The 14,995-nt window shown below is 42.5% G+C and overlaps 2 protein-coding genes across 2 annotated transcripts; both read left to right on the top strand.

Annotated features, from left to right (window-relative positions):
- The first annotated feature begins 207 nt into the window (after nt 1-207).
- Nucleotides 208-1,693, top strand: M438DRAFT_341894 (DUF298-domain-containing protein). Its single transcript, XM_029904615.1, has 3 exons — nt 208-449; nt 704-955; nt 1,010-1,693. Exons 1-3 carry the CDS (start codon nt 319-321, stop codon nt 1,452-1,454), a joined length of 828 nt encoding a protein of 275 aa, XP_029764463.1. The 5' UTR covers nt 208-318; the 3' UTR covers nt 1,455-1,693.
- A 271-nt stretch (nt 1,694-1,964) lies between these two features.
- On the top strand, nt 1,965-3,373 carry M438DRAFT_371226 (acyl-CoA-dependent ceramide synthase; the record flags this gene model as incomplete). The annotated part of the gene is made up of 3 exons (XM_029908243.1): nt 1,965-2,066; nt 2,122-2,850; nt 2,915-3,373. 3 exons carry the CDS (start codon nt 1,965-1,967, stop codon nt 3,371-3,373), a joined length of 1,290 nt encoding a protein of 429 aa, XP_029764462.1.
- Between the last annotated feature and the right edge of the window lie 11,622 nt (nt 3,374-14,995).

Below are 14,995 nucleotides of genomic sequence, written 5' to 3'. Positions count from 1 at the left end.
CAACAATCTCTCATTATACACATTCTACCTCCTCCTTTGCCCATCATGGTAGCCGTTCTGTGATCGTTTTCTTGGCAAGACTAGACAGTGGAGATTCTGAACTTTGTCTTATCTTATCGATGAGATGCGAGCTCGGATCAAAGCGTATCGGGCGTCGGCGTCATTATTGTATCGCTGCCTTTGCTGTTGATCAACTTTCCATTCTATCACCATCATCTATTTCGTTGTCAACATCCTCACTCATCGTTCGCGCTCGTTCTCACTGGAGCACATATCATTCGTTTCTTTCCAGATTCAGCAGGCTGATCTAGTACAACCATGCCTCCAGCATACACGACGCAGCAGAAAGCAGCCATCCAGGCCTTTGTCGAAGCCACTAGCACGGACAGAGTACAAGCAGCAAAATGGTTGCGTAACCACAACTGGAACACATCGGCAGCAGCAAATCAGTAGGTTAAGACTTTCCTTCTCTCCACAATTTCGTCGTCGCACGAGGGAGCAGTTCCGGAAGTTCGGGGTGGACAGTCAAAGCTTGACGTTGATGGACGACGATGGGATGGTGAGAGTGATTTGCGCGCAAACAACCAGCCGGGGCTGAGACACAAGCATTGCTTTGCGTGTTACGAACTCTCCCTTTTGCACGCACGCCAAATATTCTCAACATGAGCGACCCCATGGACATCGACGCTTACCCATTTGGCAGGTACTTTGCTGTAGGTGGCGGCCAGGCCAGCACCGTGAGCAAGTCTACACTCAACAAGCTCTTCGACAAGTACCGAGAAGATGTAGCCAACGAACCAGACGAGGTGAACATCGAAGGCACCATGGCACTCCTCAACGACATAGAAGTCAGCCCCGAAGATGTCGGTGCTCTCATCTTCTCAGAGCTCGTCAAGTCGCCTTCTCTGGGTAGACTCACACGCACAGAGTTCGTCGACAGCCTCGCCGCTCTTGGGTAAGTCTCACAGAACTCACAGTGCATGAACTGTCTCTGACAGCGATCGCATAGTATCCCCGATATCAAGAAATTGCGCGACACGGTACAACAGAGACGCCAAAGCCTCGCTTTGCCCACTTTCCGCCCTACTTTCAAGCAAATCTACAAGCACACTTTCCTCCTCGCACGCGCTCAAGGACAAAAGGCAGTCGCACTTGACATGGCCACCGAGTACTGGCGTCTGCTGTTCACCAGCCCATCGCTCGAGTGGACTTCGCAAAACACTCCCTGGCTCGAATGGTGGATAGAATTCCTTCAAGAGAAGTACAAGAAGAGTGTCAACAAGGACATGTGGGATCAGACTCTGGTGTTCGCCGAGAAGACTCTTGCCGACGAGGCTCTCAGCTTCTGGAGCGAGGACTCTGCTTGGCCCGGTGTCATTGATGAGTTTGTCGAGTACATCAAGACCGACAAGCGCGGAGGACAGAACGCTGGCGATGCTATGGACACCGCTTGAAAGAATTGGTGATGATGTGGTGCACTGAGCACAAACAAGACATTGAAGATATTGCTGCCGAGGCTCCGCGACGATGGAAGCTAGGGAAGTTCAGTGAAGGAAGAAAGCCGCGGCCTCGAGGGGAAGGAAGATCAGATGGCTTTGACGCAAGAGGATCCAGGCGAATGGACACAGAGCAAGCATGGCATAACGGCAGCATTAGATTCACAGACGAAATGCATAATTCATGGATGGACCAGCATAATTCATGAAGGAATCAGCACACGTCACAGGGTGAAACATGTGAAATTGGTCGTCGGCTGCTACGGGAAGCGCCGAGATGATTGTTGACGGATGTGGGGGCAGCCGGCGCTGATGGCTCCCGGGACCGGCGGTGATCATTTTTTTGTTTCCTGTTCACTTGTAGCACACGACATTGTACATGCAATGGCCGACAACAAGATGGAGCCCTTTCCTCCACTGAGTCCTCCCAAGGGTGCATTCGACAAACATGGCGGACCTCCAGTCACGATGAGCAAGCCTCGGCCCCGGCGCAAGTCTAGCAGTCTTGGAGGAGAGCCACGGGGTGATACGGGAGTCGGTGCTCTCGCGACCTTGACCTCCTTGCCGCAGGTATGTCAATTGCCTTGTACATGTACTGCCGACTGAGCTGACACGACCCCCTCAGCGTACACCGACACCTACACAAGAGAAGCCTACACGAACATCGAAGCGTCGCAAAGCACGCAGCCTCCTCAAGCGCTATGTACGCGTCTCCCTTCGACACACCTGGCTGAACCCGTTGATCCTCATGCTCCTGGTCCTGGGTCTCTACGCCGTCAATCCCTCCACCTCGAACCCCTTCTACAACTGCATCTTCCTCGCCTACCCTCTGGACACCCCGGCCGGCGAGCCTACGCAATATGGCAAGGGCAAGGCCGATTTCGCATTCGTCGCTTTCTACACCATCGTCCTCAGCTTCACTCGCGAGTTCCTCATGCAACGCATGATCCGCCCTCTAGCCATCCGCCTCGGCATCCAGCGCAAAGCAAAACAAGCACGTTTCATGGAGCAATTCTACACTGCCATTTACTTTGCCATTTTCGGTCCCTTTGGCTTGTACGTCATGCGCCGCTCGCCAGTGTGGTATTTCAACACGACAGCCATGTTCGAAGGATTCCCTCACCGCAGTCATGAAGCTGTGTTTAAAGCTTACTATCTGTTGCAAGCGAGTTACTGGGCTCAACAGGCTATTGTATTGTTGTTGATGCTGGAGAAGCCGAGAAAGGATTTCAAAGAGCTGGTTCTGCATCATGTGGTTACGCTCGCTTTGATCTGGCTGAGCTACCGTTTCCACTTTACATATATGGGAATTGCCGTTTACATCACCATGGACATTTCCGACTTCTTCCTCGCTGTAAGTTTGGAGCATCTCTATTCGATATTCTGTTCTGGGGTATCTTACTAACGGTTTCTCGCAGACATCAAAAGTCCTCAACTACCTCAACTCCCCCGTTACAGGCCCTTACTTCGGCCTCTTCATCGGCGTCTGGTTCTACCTCCGCCACTACCTAAACCTACACATCCTCTGGGCCGTCCTGACCACCTTCCGCACCGTGGGCCCCTTCGAACTCAACTGGGAAACCCAACAGTACAAATGCTGGATCTCGCAGATAATAACATTTTCCCTGCTTTTCGCCCTGCAAGCCGTCAACGTCTTTTGGTTTGTGCTTATTTTGAGAATCGCGTGGAGGTTTGTCAGGAGCAGTGTTGCCAAAGACGAGAGGAGTGAGGATGAAGAGGAGGATGAGGATGTGGTGGAAGAGCAGGAGAAGGAGAGGATGAGAGCTAGTATCCCTAGTGTTGAACTCAATGGTGAGAAATTGGTCGGAGCCACTGGTAGGGATGCTACGCCTGAGGGGTTGAAGAGGAGAGCATAAGATTCCCGAAGAGAAGTATCTTTCTCTTTTCCTTCTCTTGCATAAGAAAAAGTCATGGCTGAAATAAGGAGATTGTATCCATTATATGCGTTTTTCGTAGCGAAAAAAGAACCCACCATAACTTTCTAGGCATGTTTTGATATCAAAAGATAGAAGACAAAACAACACTTTTTACATACATCTTTTCTTTTTGCGCACCTTACTTTACAACTCTACGCTCTCTCTTGGTTACTGACGAGTGAGTTTCATATGGCACAGGCCTCCTGGAGTACATGACAGTCAGCAGAGGTATGTATACAGCCATGCCTCATTTTTTATTATTGTTCTTCATCAAACGAGCAGACAACCCCCATCAGAGATTAGGTTAGTTTGGAACAGTCCGTACGTTCAAAGCCCGTCCTTTTTTCCAAAAGCTTTCTCGAGCAAATTCTCGGCTCTTTTTTTTCCCCCCCTTTTTTCTCATACCAACGGTGCAATTGTAGCAAAACCGTGGCTTGACCGCCCTGACGAGATGAAACATACAGGAAAAATGATACAACGGATACAGAAACAGTGGTAAAGGAAGAGGTAGAGGGGTGAGGGGTGAAGTGGATCAGCGAAGCATAGCATCCATCTCGATTCTCCTTGGACGATGATGTGGTAGAGATATAGAAGCGGACGGGATTGATTGTTGGTTGGGAAAGAAATTATAAGGAGAGGGGAGTCGTAGATCTAATGCCCTGCCTTCCTCGCCATTGAGGAAAATGATTAGGCTTGTAGGACTTTAGAGTGTGAGGATGATTTGATGAGTATCATGGACCTGTCAGTCTTTTTCCCCATTTCCGTCTGGGTGATCTCTTGATAACGAGATATTCCATTACCCACACCGAAAAGCGTAAGAGCGTCTTCATCCGCTCCTCCCATTCATGACATCTAGCAGTAGTCAAAGGTTGTTTCTTCTAAGATATGGATTCTTTTAATTTATCCAGGATGGCAATTTTCTTCTTCATCTTCCTTAGCTTTGTTGTGTTGTAGACTATGGTTGTTCGAACGATGACAGTGGGCAGAAGTATAAGGTGGGTCGTTCTGTACTCGTTTTTGTTCTTCTCGTAATGACTTAACTCTCTAGGTCTCGGCGAGATGTCGTTGTCTACTGACTACAGTGGTTTGTGCTGGTCCTGGCTCTAAAGATGCTGGAGTCAGGACAGACAGGAAGGTCGGGGAAGGGAAAAGGAGACCAGTGGTTCATTGAACCGAATCATCGATACGATAGCACGGCTGGATGCATCGACACGGCAGAAGTATTAGACCAAGAAGATATGGCTAAAACAGTGGGAACTCGTGGATCTGAAATTCTGTCTTCCCGTGACTCTTTCGTTGCCCACTCGATGATAAGATATCTTATTTTCACAACACACGCGCGAGATGACTTCAAGCAGTCTTCCACTGCCGTAAGACGTATCGAGTTTTGTTTGAACAAGTCTTGAACGCGTGTTTAATATCTCTCTCTCGCTGTCGTCCGTTTCTTTCATCTCGTTTCACAAAGGCTTGTCTTGACTTCCGCTCTACTCGATATCTTGGGATCTTAGACGTCTTTTGGATCTCTACAGAAGTCTGTATACCTTGATTCTCTCGGTGGAAACTGGGCAACTCAACAAATCAACCACTAGACGTGGATGAAGCTGCTCCGCTGCCCTGTTGAATCATTGGAACAGGCGAGAAAGAGACAGAGAATAAGTTAGAAGATAAGGAAGAGAAGAGAAGGGAAGGGAGAGGAGACAATTAGGTCAGTGAAGTATCCAATTATTCCTTTAATTAGCCAGTATCTCGAGATGCGAGAGAAAGTCGTATCCAGGAGGGAGACTCGAAGCGACGAGGATCATGGACCCAATGTCTTCTTCTTCCGTCCCTCGCTTACACAATCTTCTGTTTTACGATGGATTCTGCTTCCACGACAGTGGAAGGGTAAGAAGGGAAACCGAGTCTTAGGGTGAGCGATGGACCATAATGTGACCGTGGAGAATGTGTCGATGTCGCGAGATTCTTATATAACTTGGAAAAGAGAAGCAAGAATGACATGGTTGATTTTCTGGTCTTGGAAATTTTTACGACATGCATATCTCTATCCACTAGGTCATTGTAGTCTTCTATGTGAAAACCGTTCAATCGCTCTGATGGAGAGTAGATATTTTGCTGTTGTAAGTCGATGCGTTTCCTTTAACCACCCACCACAGAGGCCGCCCGTTAGATCGACAGAGTGTGGTATGGATGGAGGTATATGTGTGTGTGATTCAGAAGAGGGAGGGAGAGGGAGAGGAACAGGTCAATGATACACAGCTTTTAGACCACTTTTCTGCTACGATGATATGGATTGAGAGATCGATGCTAGAGAAAGGCGTGGAAAGGAGTATGAGCCTGGGAACTAGGGACCTGATTCCCTTACCTCGATGCTCTCTGGAGCACGTGTGTCTAGAGCATCGTAACTTAGATCTTTATGCTGCTTGCTCGTTCCGCTCGCGTTTTCCATGTACGGTCTTTTGCAGCCTGCTGGCGATTCACCTAGACTTTGATGTCCAATGTCTATAGATACCGTAGGAAATGACTTAACGTGTCAGGCTGCATTTCTATTCGATGGTCTTATGATGGCTACTTGTGTGGTCTTCGACAAATGGCTTATTGTGTTTGCACATAAAGATGATGCATTAGGATGTCGGAACCAGCTTTCCAGCAGAAGATGTTTGAGTGATTCTATCGAAGTGTTAGCAACGGTTAATCACAATGTGAAATCAACATCGCAAGCTAAATTCCAACTTTACAGCCAGAACTTCACTGCGTCTGACCTAATAGCAGTATCGTCTGAGCTTCTGAGAACGCACAGTTTTTGTTCCCATGGTTATAATGTTCAACTTTCTAGTCTCTTGTTATCTCTTCTACACAAAGCTTCCGAATCTGAAAAATCTGAGGCAGAAGTCGAGTCTCCCGTTGATATCGGCATGTACAGACGAGGAGACGAAGGATAAGTCCAGCAGGGGGGAGTGGGAGAGGGAGGTCAGTGAAGCAGTCTTCTCTAATCAATCCTTTCTGCATCGATGACTTGGAGAGATTGATGTTAGAGGTATATGGAGAGAACGGACGGTAAAGAAAGAATTATAGACCTGATGCTCCTCCTCTTGTTAGGAGTTTGAGCTATCAAGCACTGTGTATTTGGTTATCTCGTCAAAAGACAATCATGAGAAAGTTTTCTGGGTACTCAGCTGCTCACACGCTAAGGCTCGACACTGGAGAGATCAAATGCTTGGTACATCAGTTCCTGAAGTATATATGTCTGGCCGCTTTCACAATTCCCACCTACGACACTTTTGAATAAACCGGTCAAACAAACCACGACGTAGCCCGCCTTTCTTGGGAAACGAGAAGCTAAGAAACCACTTGTAAAAGATGCATTGGACTTGCAATATAGTTAGATGAGCAAAGAAAAGACTGGAGTGCCATGAATCTATGCCACCCTTGGTTGTTCTTTTCAAAGCGAACAAAAGGCCTACAGATTTCCGAACATGAATAACGGTGGAAGTACTATTCGTGTCGACTGCACATCTTCAATCCCGTCCAGCATAATCAGACATGCCTAGAACGGGTGCAATGGTCTGTGACCAATGGCAATACTACTGTTTGGCTGTAGGGAAGGCTCTCAATGTAATATGGCGCAGAGTGTGGATAAGCAGAGACCAGAGACCAGGGAGTAGAAAACGCAAGTAGGTCTGTGATCTCCCGTGTTTTGAACGACCCCTCGACGAAGATGATATAACCGAGAGAGATTGATTCTGGCAATAGAGTAAGGAGACACAGACCTGATGACCTCTTTCCTCCTCTCTGCTTGTAGCCTAATGCTCTAATTGGGAACACATTTTGTCCTTACGCTTCAAGCAGACCGAGAGAGCGAGGCGATACGCAAGATTTTCTCTCTCTAGTCTGGTTTGGTTGTGGATTTCGGCCTTCAAATTGAGACACCCACAGTGTTCAGCTCAATTCGAAACCTTCCAATACCTGCAGACTACACACTACATACAAACCACTGTCTTGAGTCCACAAGACAATGGTCAAGTCTGAATTCGTAATCTATTGCCTTGAGTCGACATACTCCATAGTAGTCTTCTTATACATGTTCAGCTCCCAGACCTTTCTCCAACAAGCTATAAAGTTCTGTTCCAACTCTGCAGTATTTCTCTTATCTAATGGACAACGCGGACGAACCTCCGGCATAACCGCATGGAGACGTACTGCCGCTCTTCAAGCTCGGCGGACCAAGCGGACGAGATGATAGGAAGAGGAGGCAGCGAAGCAGGTCAGTGAATCAGACGATCTTGATCAACTTCCTTATGTCGTTTTGAACGGAACACGGCAAAAGACTGTTGCTGGGGAATGGCGCCTCTAGAAAAGGATCGCACACCTGACGCACTTACCTTCTTGAGATCACTGTCGTGATAGCTAGTGGAATTGGAATAGGTTCTCGTCTCCATGCCTGATCCGGTGTGTCTCATTTCTCCTGTGCGACGACGCGTCTGAGCTTGTTCGAGAGCAGTATAAAGACAGAGAATGAGATCGAAGAGCAAGAGAAGAAGTAGAACGGCCGGTTCAGTGATGTCAGAAGGTGTTGCTGCATTCTCTTCGTTATCCTCGTAGAAGCTGCTAGCCCAGTTGTTGTATACCTGTTAACGTTATGTACTGTATCTTCGTATTCATCGTAAATGGATAGCTGGATTTAGTATACGTGGATTTGCGCCCTATTACAGAGTTGACGGTGGATGGAGTAAAACTCCACTCTACTCCAAACTCTAGTGCTAGAGTAGAGTAGAGTAGAGTAGAGTAGTAGGGGGGTTAGAGTAGAGTAGAGTAGTATGCTCCTAACTCTAGCACTCTAGTGGACTCTAGTAGCGTTACTAAGCTAGCTTCTAATTAGCCGACGGCTGTTTCCGGCGGCCTATAGAGCCTCTAATTAGCTAACTCTAACATTACGTAGAGCGAGGGAAATATTAATAATAGGCACCTATTAAGAATTTTCCTTCTATAACCTAACATCTATCTTATAACACTACCTTATAGCCGATCATTATACTTTCTTAGATACACTCTCTTTAGCACTATAGACATCTATACTAAACGTACTAACCGAATATTAACAAAGTACTAACTTTTAAAGTACTACGCTCGAGGTCGATTAAGAAGAGGAGGAAGCTACTAGCTACTATAAAGACGTCGACTAGTCTTGTATACTAACCCTTAAGCGTATTTCTAATAGTAAGGGGGCAAGCTCTAGTCTTATCTAGAAGTACAGCTAGCGCATATAAGTAAGAGGGGAGACTCTACTAAAATATTATTAGGTCTATACCTAGTATTATAAGTAGCGGTCTTATTATAAGTATACTTATAATGTTACTAATAGTACTAATAGTGCTATTATACACCTTCTTAATGTCTATAATATCGATAAGGACGGCCCTCGCCTTAAGAGAACTCGTAGTATCGCTAACTAAGTCTCTAGTTAACCTACATTATTACGAGTCTTAAATTCTTCCTATAGGTAAGATATCGCGCATTATAGAACTGTCTTTAATAAAGTAGCTTAGAAGGGCGTAGTTACTACGCTTATTATATACGAGAACCTTACCTTCCGTCTTCTTAAGTCTCCTTATATATAAGACTATTTAAAGATGCTTAATCTAGTAGTTAACTCTTAGGGTTACCTTCCCTATTATTTAACACTCTATAAGTAGATATTATAGGTCTACTAAAGTTACGTCGGTGTTATTATAGAGCATCTACGCGCCGCTACTTCTACTATTTACTTCTCCTTTAATCTCTAGACTTTAAGGAACCTCTAGGCATTATATAGTATTAACTACCATTTTGCTAATAAGTATAGTAATCTAAAGACCTTCCTTCTTACTCTACCTTAGTAGGAAGGTAAATATATAGGCGCTAACATTGTAGAGACTATTATAGAGATTATTACTCGCTTTAACTTATAGGGTAACATTAGTTTCTTTATTATCGATAATGCTATAAATAATAACACCTATATTAAAGCTCTCGTAGCTAAATTTACCTTTAACGTAACCGAACGACGACTCCGATACGCCGGCTATATCTTTAACCTTATTACTCGCGCCTTACTATAGGGTACTAATAAAGAAGCCTTCCTTAAAGCGCTTACTAGTATTAAGCTAGCCGCGAAAGAGCTAGAATATTAGCGCTGTTATAGTCCTCTCGGTAAAGTTAGGAATATAATCGTCTATATTAGAGCATTGCCCTAGCGTAATAAAGCTTTTAAAAAGGCATAAGCTAACTATCTATCACTTACTAAGGTAACTAAACTCTATACCTTTAATAATACCTAATAGAACTTAGTCTTTAATGCCCTTAGAGTCTTTATTAAAGTTCGCCCTACTATCGACGATTTCTATTATAAAACACTTAGAGACTAGCAAGACTATTAGAATAAGCTAACTAATTTTAATACTAAACTACTACCTAAGAAGATGCGTAAGAAGCTAGCTATCCTTACTAACTTTATTACTTAGGACGACTAGGTAATCCTAACGCAATATTACGAGATTTTAGAGCTAGTATAGTAGTTTACTTAGCGCCTTAAAGGCCGCGGCAGTAGTGCTTCTTATAGAGTAGTCTAGTAGGTAATTCCTACTATAGAGCGTCTATTTACTTATTTTAAAAAGCTAAAGGCGTAGTATGTTATTATTAAACCGCTTTAAAACTATTTAGTCGTCCCTCTCCTTATAAGCTATATACTAGCATCTTAGAGTATAGTAGTTATAAGTTCTTAGTCTTAGTCCTAATCGTAGTCCTAGACTATCGACCTCGACGACGACCTTCCTATTTACCGACTAATGCGTAAGGCGGTTAAGACCGCTAGAGGTAGACGGAATTAGGCTATACCTCCTCCCTTACCGATACTACTACCTCCTACGCCGCCTCCTCTAAAACTAACTATACTAATAGAGTAGACCCTAGAATACCGCATGCTAGCGATAGGTGTTAACCTAGCCTAGAAAAAGTTAAACAACTACTATAAGATTACCGATTAATCTCCTATATATGTCGTAGTAGTCGTCCTATACCTAGCATATACCTAGAAGTAGTTAAGATTAAAATAGAAGTTAAGATAGGACTAGATAAAATCATCTAAGCACGCTATTCGCTAGTTCTAGATATAGCATTATTCTTAACTTCTACTAGAGACCTTAACTAATAATAAAGAGGAGGAACGAGCTACTTAAGTAATATTATAGATAGATACTAACATTACATTAGACGAGGAGGACCTCTATACTACATCCCTAGAGACTAACGAGTACTCTAGATAGTGCGTAGAAGGTAGGGTTCCTAATACCTATTACCCCCTAGAGTTCTAGTCGAAAGTACGCATTAAATACACCTATCTACGTCTATCTAAAATGGCCTAAGATCTCTTTACTATCCTAGTAATGTCTAATAAGCCGGAGCGGGTCTTCTTAAGCTACGGTAATATAGTTATACCGTAGAGAGGTAAGCTATCTAGTAAGGCTATTAAAGAGGCGCAATATATTAAGAACTAGATAAGATATAGAATTATTACGAATCTAGGTGCGACATTTAAGCTCGTTTAGTTAGTTCTATAAGAGGCTAAGATGTAGAAATAAATAGAGCAAATACATAACTATATACTATTTTGTATTATTATTAAAGATTTAAACGATTTAGATAGTGTTTAACAAAGTGCAAAAAGAATAAAGTGCGTTACGACTAGGACTCGAACGGTAGTTATTACTCTACGGAGGCCCTATACTACTAGACTCTAGTAGACTCTAGAGCTAGAGTCTACTAGAGTCTACTCTAGCTAAGACTCTACTAGAGTAGAGTAGAGTAGAGGGTTACTTTACTCTACTCTATCTAGTGTTAACTCTAGCCCTATATATTAGGTTTATTATAAGCGAAGACATTACTAGTAATAGAGATAGACTATATCCGTATATCGGGATAGCGTATGTAATTACTTCCTACATCGCAGATTATATACTTCTTTTTAACTAAAACTAATAGAAAGATATAAAGATCCTATTACTATTAAATCTACTTACGAGGGGTATCGTAAGGCATAGTGCTTTCTAATTAGAAACATTAGCTACTAGGAGTGTCTACTTAGTCTAGCTCTTACTAGATATAACTTAAGTCCGAAAAACATTCTACCTTTAGATAAGTATATTCTAGACGCTATACATAATAGGGAATTAAACTTAGTCTAGATTTTTAGGTTAGTTTGTAGTATATAAACTCCTTTAGCCTATAGATCTATAAGACAAAGTAATGGAAGAAGTTATAGATATAACTATAGAATACACTAGCGAGGAGTATTACTATGATTGCTATAATAATGTTCTTAATACTAAGGGGAAGTACTAAGTTATATCGCCGAGTACGAATAGTAGGTCGATAATACTCTTACTTATCTCCTCGACCTAGTTATGTAATATATAGTTTAACTTAAGTTAATTATAGCTACTATCGTTTAACGAGAGGAGAAGAGATAAGCTAGAATTATCGACCTCGTTCGTAACGTTCGTTACCTCTGCTCGAAACCTAGGATAGTAAGAGTTCTAAGCTATAAGCTATTCTTTTTAATAGGTAAGACATAACCTAAGCACGAAAGGTAGGTTGATAAAACTTCTATATAGTTAACTTATATTAAGTATAGCTACCATTATATAGAAGAAGTAAGAGAGCCCCTTAGTATTATCGACCTTATTTACGACGTTCGTTATCGATAATACTTATTTTATAGAGTACGGCTTATTCGGAAGATCTAGGAAATAGAGGCTTAATAGATTATAAGTTGAAATAATTCGTGCAATCCTACATAAACTACTCTTCCCTAGCAATAGGAAGTGCGGAAGACCTAGAAGGTATACTATAGAAATTAAGAGGCTTATAGTAGAACCCCCCTAAACGAATGGGCAACTCCTTATAACTTAAATTAACTTAATTACTTAGGGGTTAAGAGCTGACTACGAAGTTAAGCTTTCCCTTATACTAAGAGACACATAGACTATCTTAACTATACTCTAACAAGGGCAAAGATAGCCGATAGCTTATCTACCATAACTGAACCAATTTTAACTCTCCTACTTAGTAGCAGTAGATTAGCTTATCCTAAGCAGTCTTATAAACCTCTTAAATATCTCTCCTGCAAGAGGCTTAGTCATTCTATCTGCAACTATGTCTACAGTTCTAACAAACTTAACCTATAACCTATCCTTCTTAAGGAGATCCCTTTAATAATGGTAGGCGACATCGATGTGTTTTGATCTATCTAAGATTTAAGCATCTCTTACTAGTCTAAGAGCAGCTTAGTTATCTCCTCTTATAAGAACTAGTAATCTAATTATAAACTTTGTCTTTTCCTTAATAAGAGGTTTAAACTAGTAGCTACTAATGTACTTGGTTGCTCCTATATCTCTTATTNTAGTCCACTCCAAATTTCTAAGAGAATCCTCTTACGACAAGTCTTGCTTTTAACTTGTCTAGTAATCTATTAGTGTTAAACTTAGTTATAAAAACCCATTTGCTTGTTACTAGGTTAGCTCCTCTAGGAAGATAGGTTATCTCCTAGGTGCTATTACCTACTAGTGNAACGAGCTTACGCCTAATTGCCTCCTTCTATTTAGGTCCCTATATCTTGTCTAAGATAGCTTTAAGATAGGTTTAAGGGATAGGGATGTCTATCTTGCCTTATGCTACTAGGGCTATCTCCTTATCTAATTCTATGGAGAAGTAGGCCTTAAACTCTTTAACTAATGCTCTTAACATTTTAGCATAGTCCTCGTTTGCACCTATGTCATCACTTGTAGTGTACATAGCCATTAGGGCAAAGAGGGCTTAATAGAGCCTTTTCTCTATAGGCTTATCCTTACTAAAATTCATTCTACTCTTATCCCTCGTCCTTTTTCTAGAGTTTAACTTAATCTAGACTTCTACGTCCTTCCTTGGCTTAAATTTAGTTAAGACTAGTTTCTAGTTTAGGTCCTCCTTCTATAGTTTAGGAGGAGTAGGTTAAGATGGTGTAGTTTTAGAGTTTCTAGTTACCCTATTAGTTAAGGGAGGATTATTGTCTCCTACTAATGTTAGTTCCTAGGTGTTATCCTTATCTCCCTCTTATAGAGGAGGTTATGTAGCAGCTCCTACTAACTTTAGATTTGCTTGTATAGGAGGAACTGTAGCTTAGCTATCTTCCTTGTTTATAGCGGGCCTACCCTTTAGATTTCTAGTTGTAGCATAACTTAGTTAATGCTTGCTTTCTAAGTTGTAATTGATGCTACTACTAGGTTCATCCTTATAGAAGACTACGTTACTAGTCTTAATAATGGTCTTCATATTAGGTGCCTAGATTAGGAACTACTTGCTTGTATCTACAACATATCCTATAAAGATGCTAACTTTAGCTTTATCTATAAGTTTGTCCCTTCTAAAGTTCTAAGGGATGGATTCTCTGTCCATATAGGAATGTACCTTATATCCCTATACTCTTACGTAGTTAACATTAGGNACCTTGCTTATAAGGGCCTTATAAGGGCTAACTATGTGTCCATTTACCTCTAGGCCGTTTAAGATTCTATTTCTAATATAGCATCTAGCTTAGCATGCCTCTTCCTAGAAGTTAGGTAGTAAGTTAGCGCCCTTAAGATTAGCTCGTATGTCGTTTTCTACTTACTAGTTTTCCCTTTCGACGAGGCCATTCTAGGTAGAAGTGTGTAGGACTGTAGTTTAAGTTTTAATCCTAAATTCCACTTTAAGTCCTTTAAAATGCTTGACTAGTTCTCCTACATTGTTAAATCTAAATGCTTTAATAAGATACCTAGTTTGCCTNACTAATCTTAAAAACATTGTGCATTTCTTTAGCATGCGCGTAACAAAGTTCTGCATACGGGGAGGTTAGATGGCCGCTTAAGATAGGGAGTCGCCAAGCTTGATCACGGCAAAACGTTCGCCTACTTCTTACGTAAGCAAACGACCATGTCCAACCTCGAGCACGTGAGAAACACTAATCTTGTTCGACTTTGACTCCAAGATATTAGAAGAAATATCAGTACTGGGAGAGTTGCTATGGGCGACTTCCAGATTTGGCGCGATACATGTAATGTGTGACAAGAATGCTGTTCTTTTCTGACAACAGAGGTAAGTTTAAAGTCATGATGCAAGATCAAAAGTGACTTGACTTCATGTACATGTCTTCCATCCATAAGTCTTTGCTGGAGACCATCACTATTTGATAAGTACCGCCTACATAATCTCATGCAATTCAGCGTCACCATTCATCTCGCACTCAGTATCGTGCATCACATGAAACAAGACAACGTTTCTCGAGCATAGACACTTTTGGAGCGAGCAAAGCCGAAATATCTTTGACTGTATGCATTTAAGAAGCTGCATGAAACAACCGTAGTTAAATCTCATTAAGCTGGGTCGTTGACATAAGCTTATTTGGCGATCGCAACGTAAACCGTGGTGCATAAAGATCTTACTCACATCGACATTTGCAAAGTCAGCCGTCGAGGAGCGCATGTGATGGGAATCAAATTGATAGTTCCAGCATCA

Source organism: Aureobasidium pullulans (assembly GCF_000721785.1).
Source record: "Aureobasidium pullulans EXF-150 unplaced genomic scaffold scaffold_2, whole genome shotgun sequence".
In the NCBI taxonomy this organism is placed as follows: domain Eukaryota; kingdom Fungi; phylum Ascomycota; class Dothideomycetes; order Dothideales; family Saccotheciaceae; genus Aureobasidium; species Aureobasidium pullulans.
The sequence above is the reverse complement of the archived record's forward strand: the minus strand, read 5'-3'. Positions and strand labels throughout refer to the sequence as shown.

Bases quoted from the DNA above. Each gene is read 5' to 3' on its own strand.
- M438DRAFT_341894 (XM_029904615.1), top strand. From the start codon at position 319: ATGCCTCCAGCATACACGACGCAGCAGAAAGCAGCCATCCAGGCCTTT. The intron at 450-703 runs GTAGGTTAAGAC...CCCATTTGGCAG, and splicing joins ACATCGGCAGCAGCAAATCA to GTACTTTGCTGTAGGTGGCG. The intron at 956-1,009 runs GTAAGTCTCACA...GCGATCGCATAG, and splicing joins GACAGCCTCGCCGCTCTTGG to TATCCCCGATATCAAGAAAT.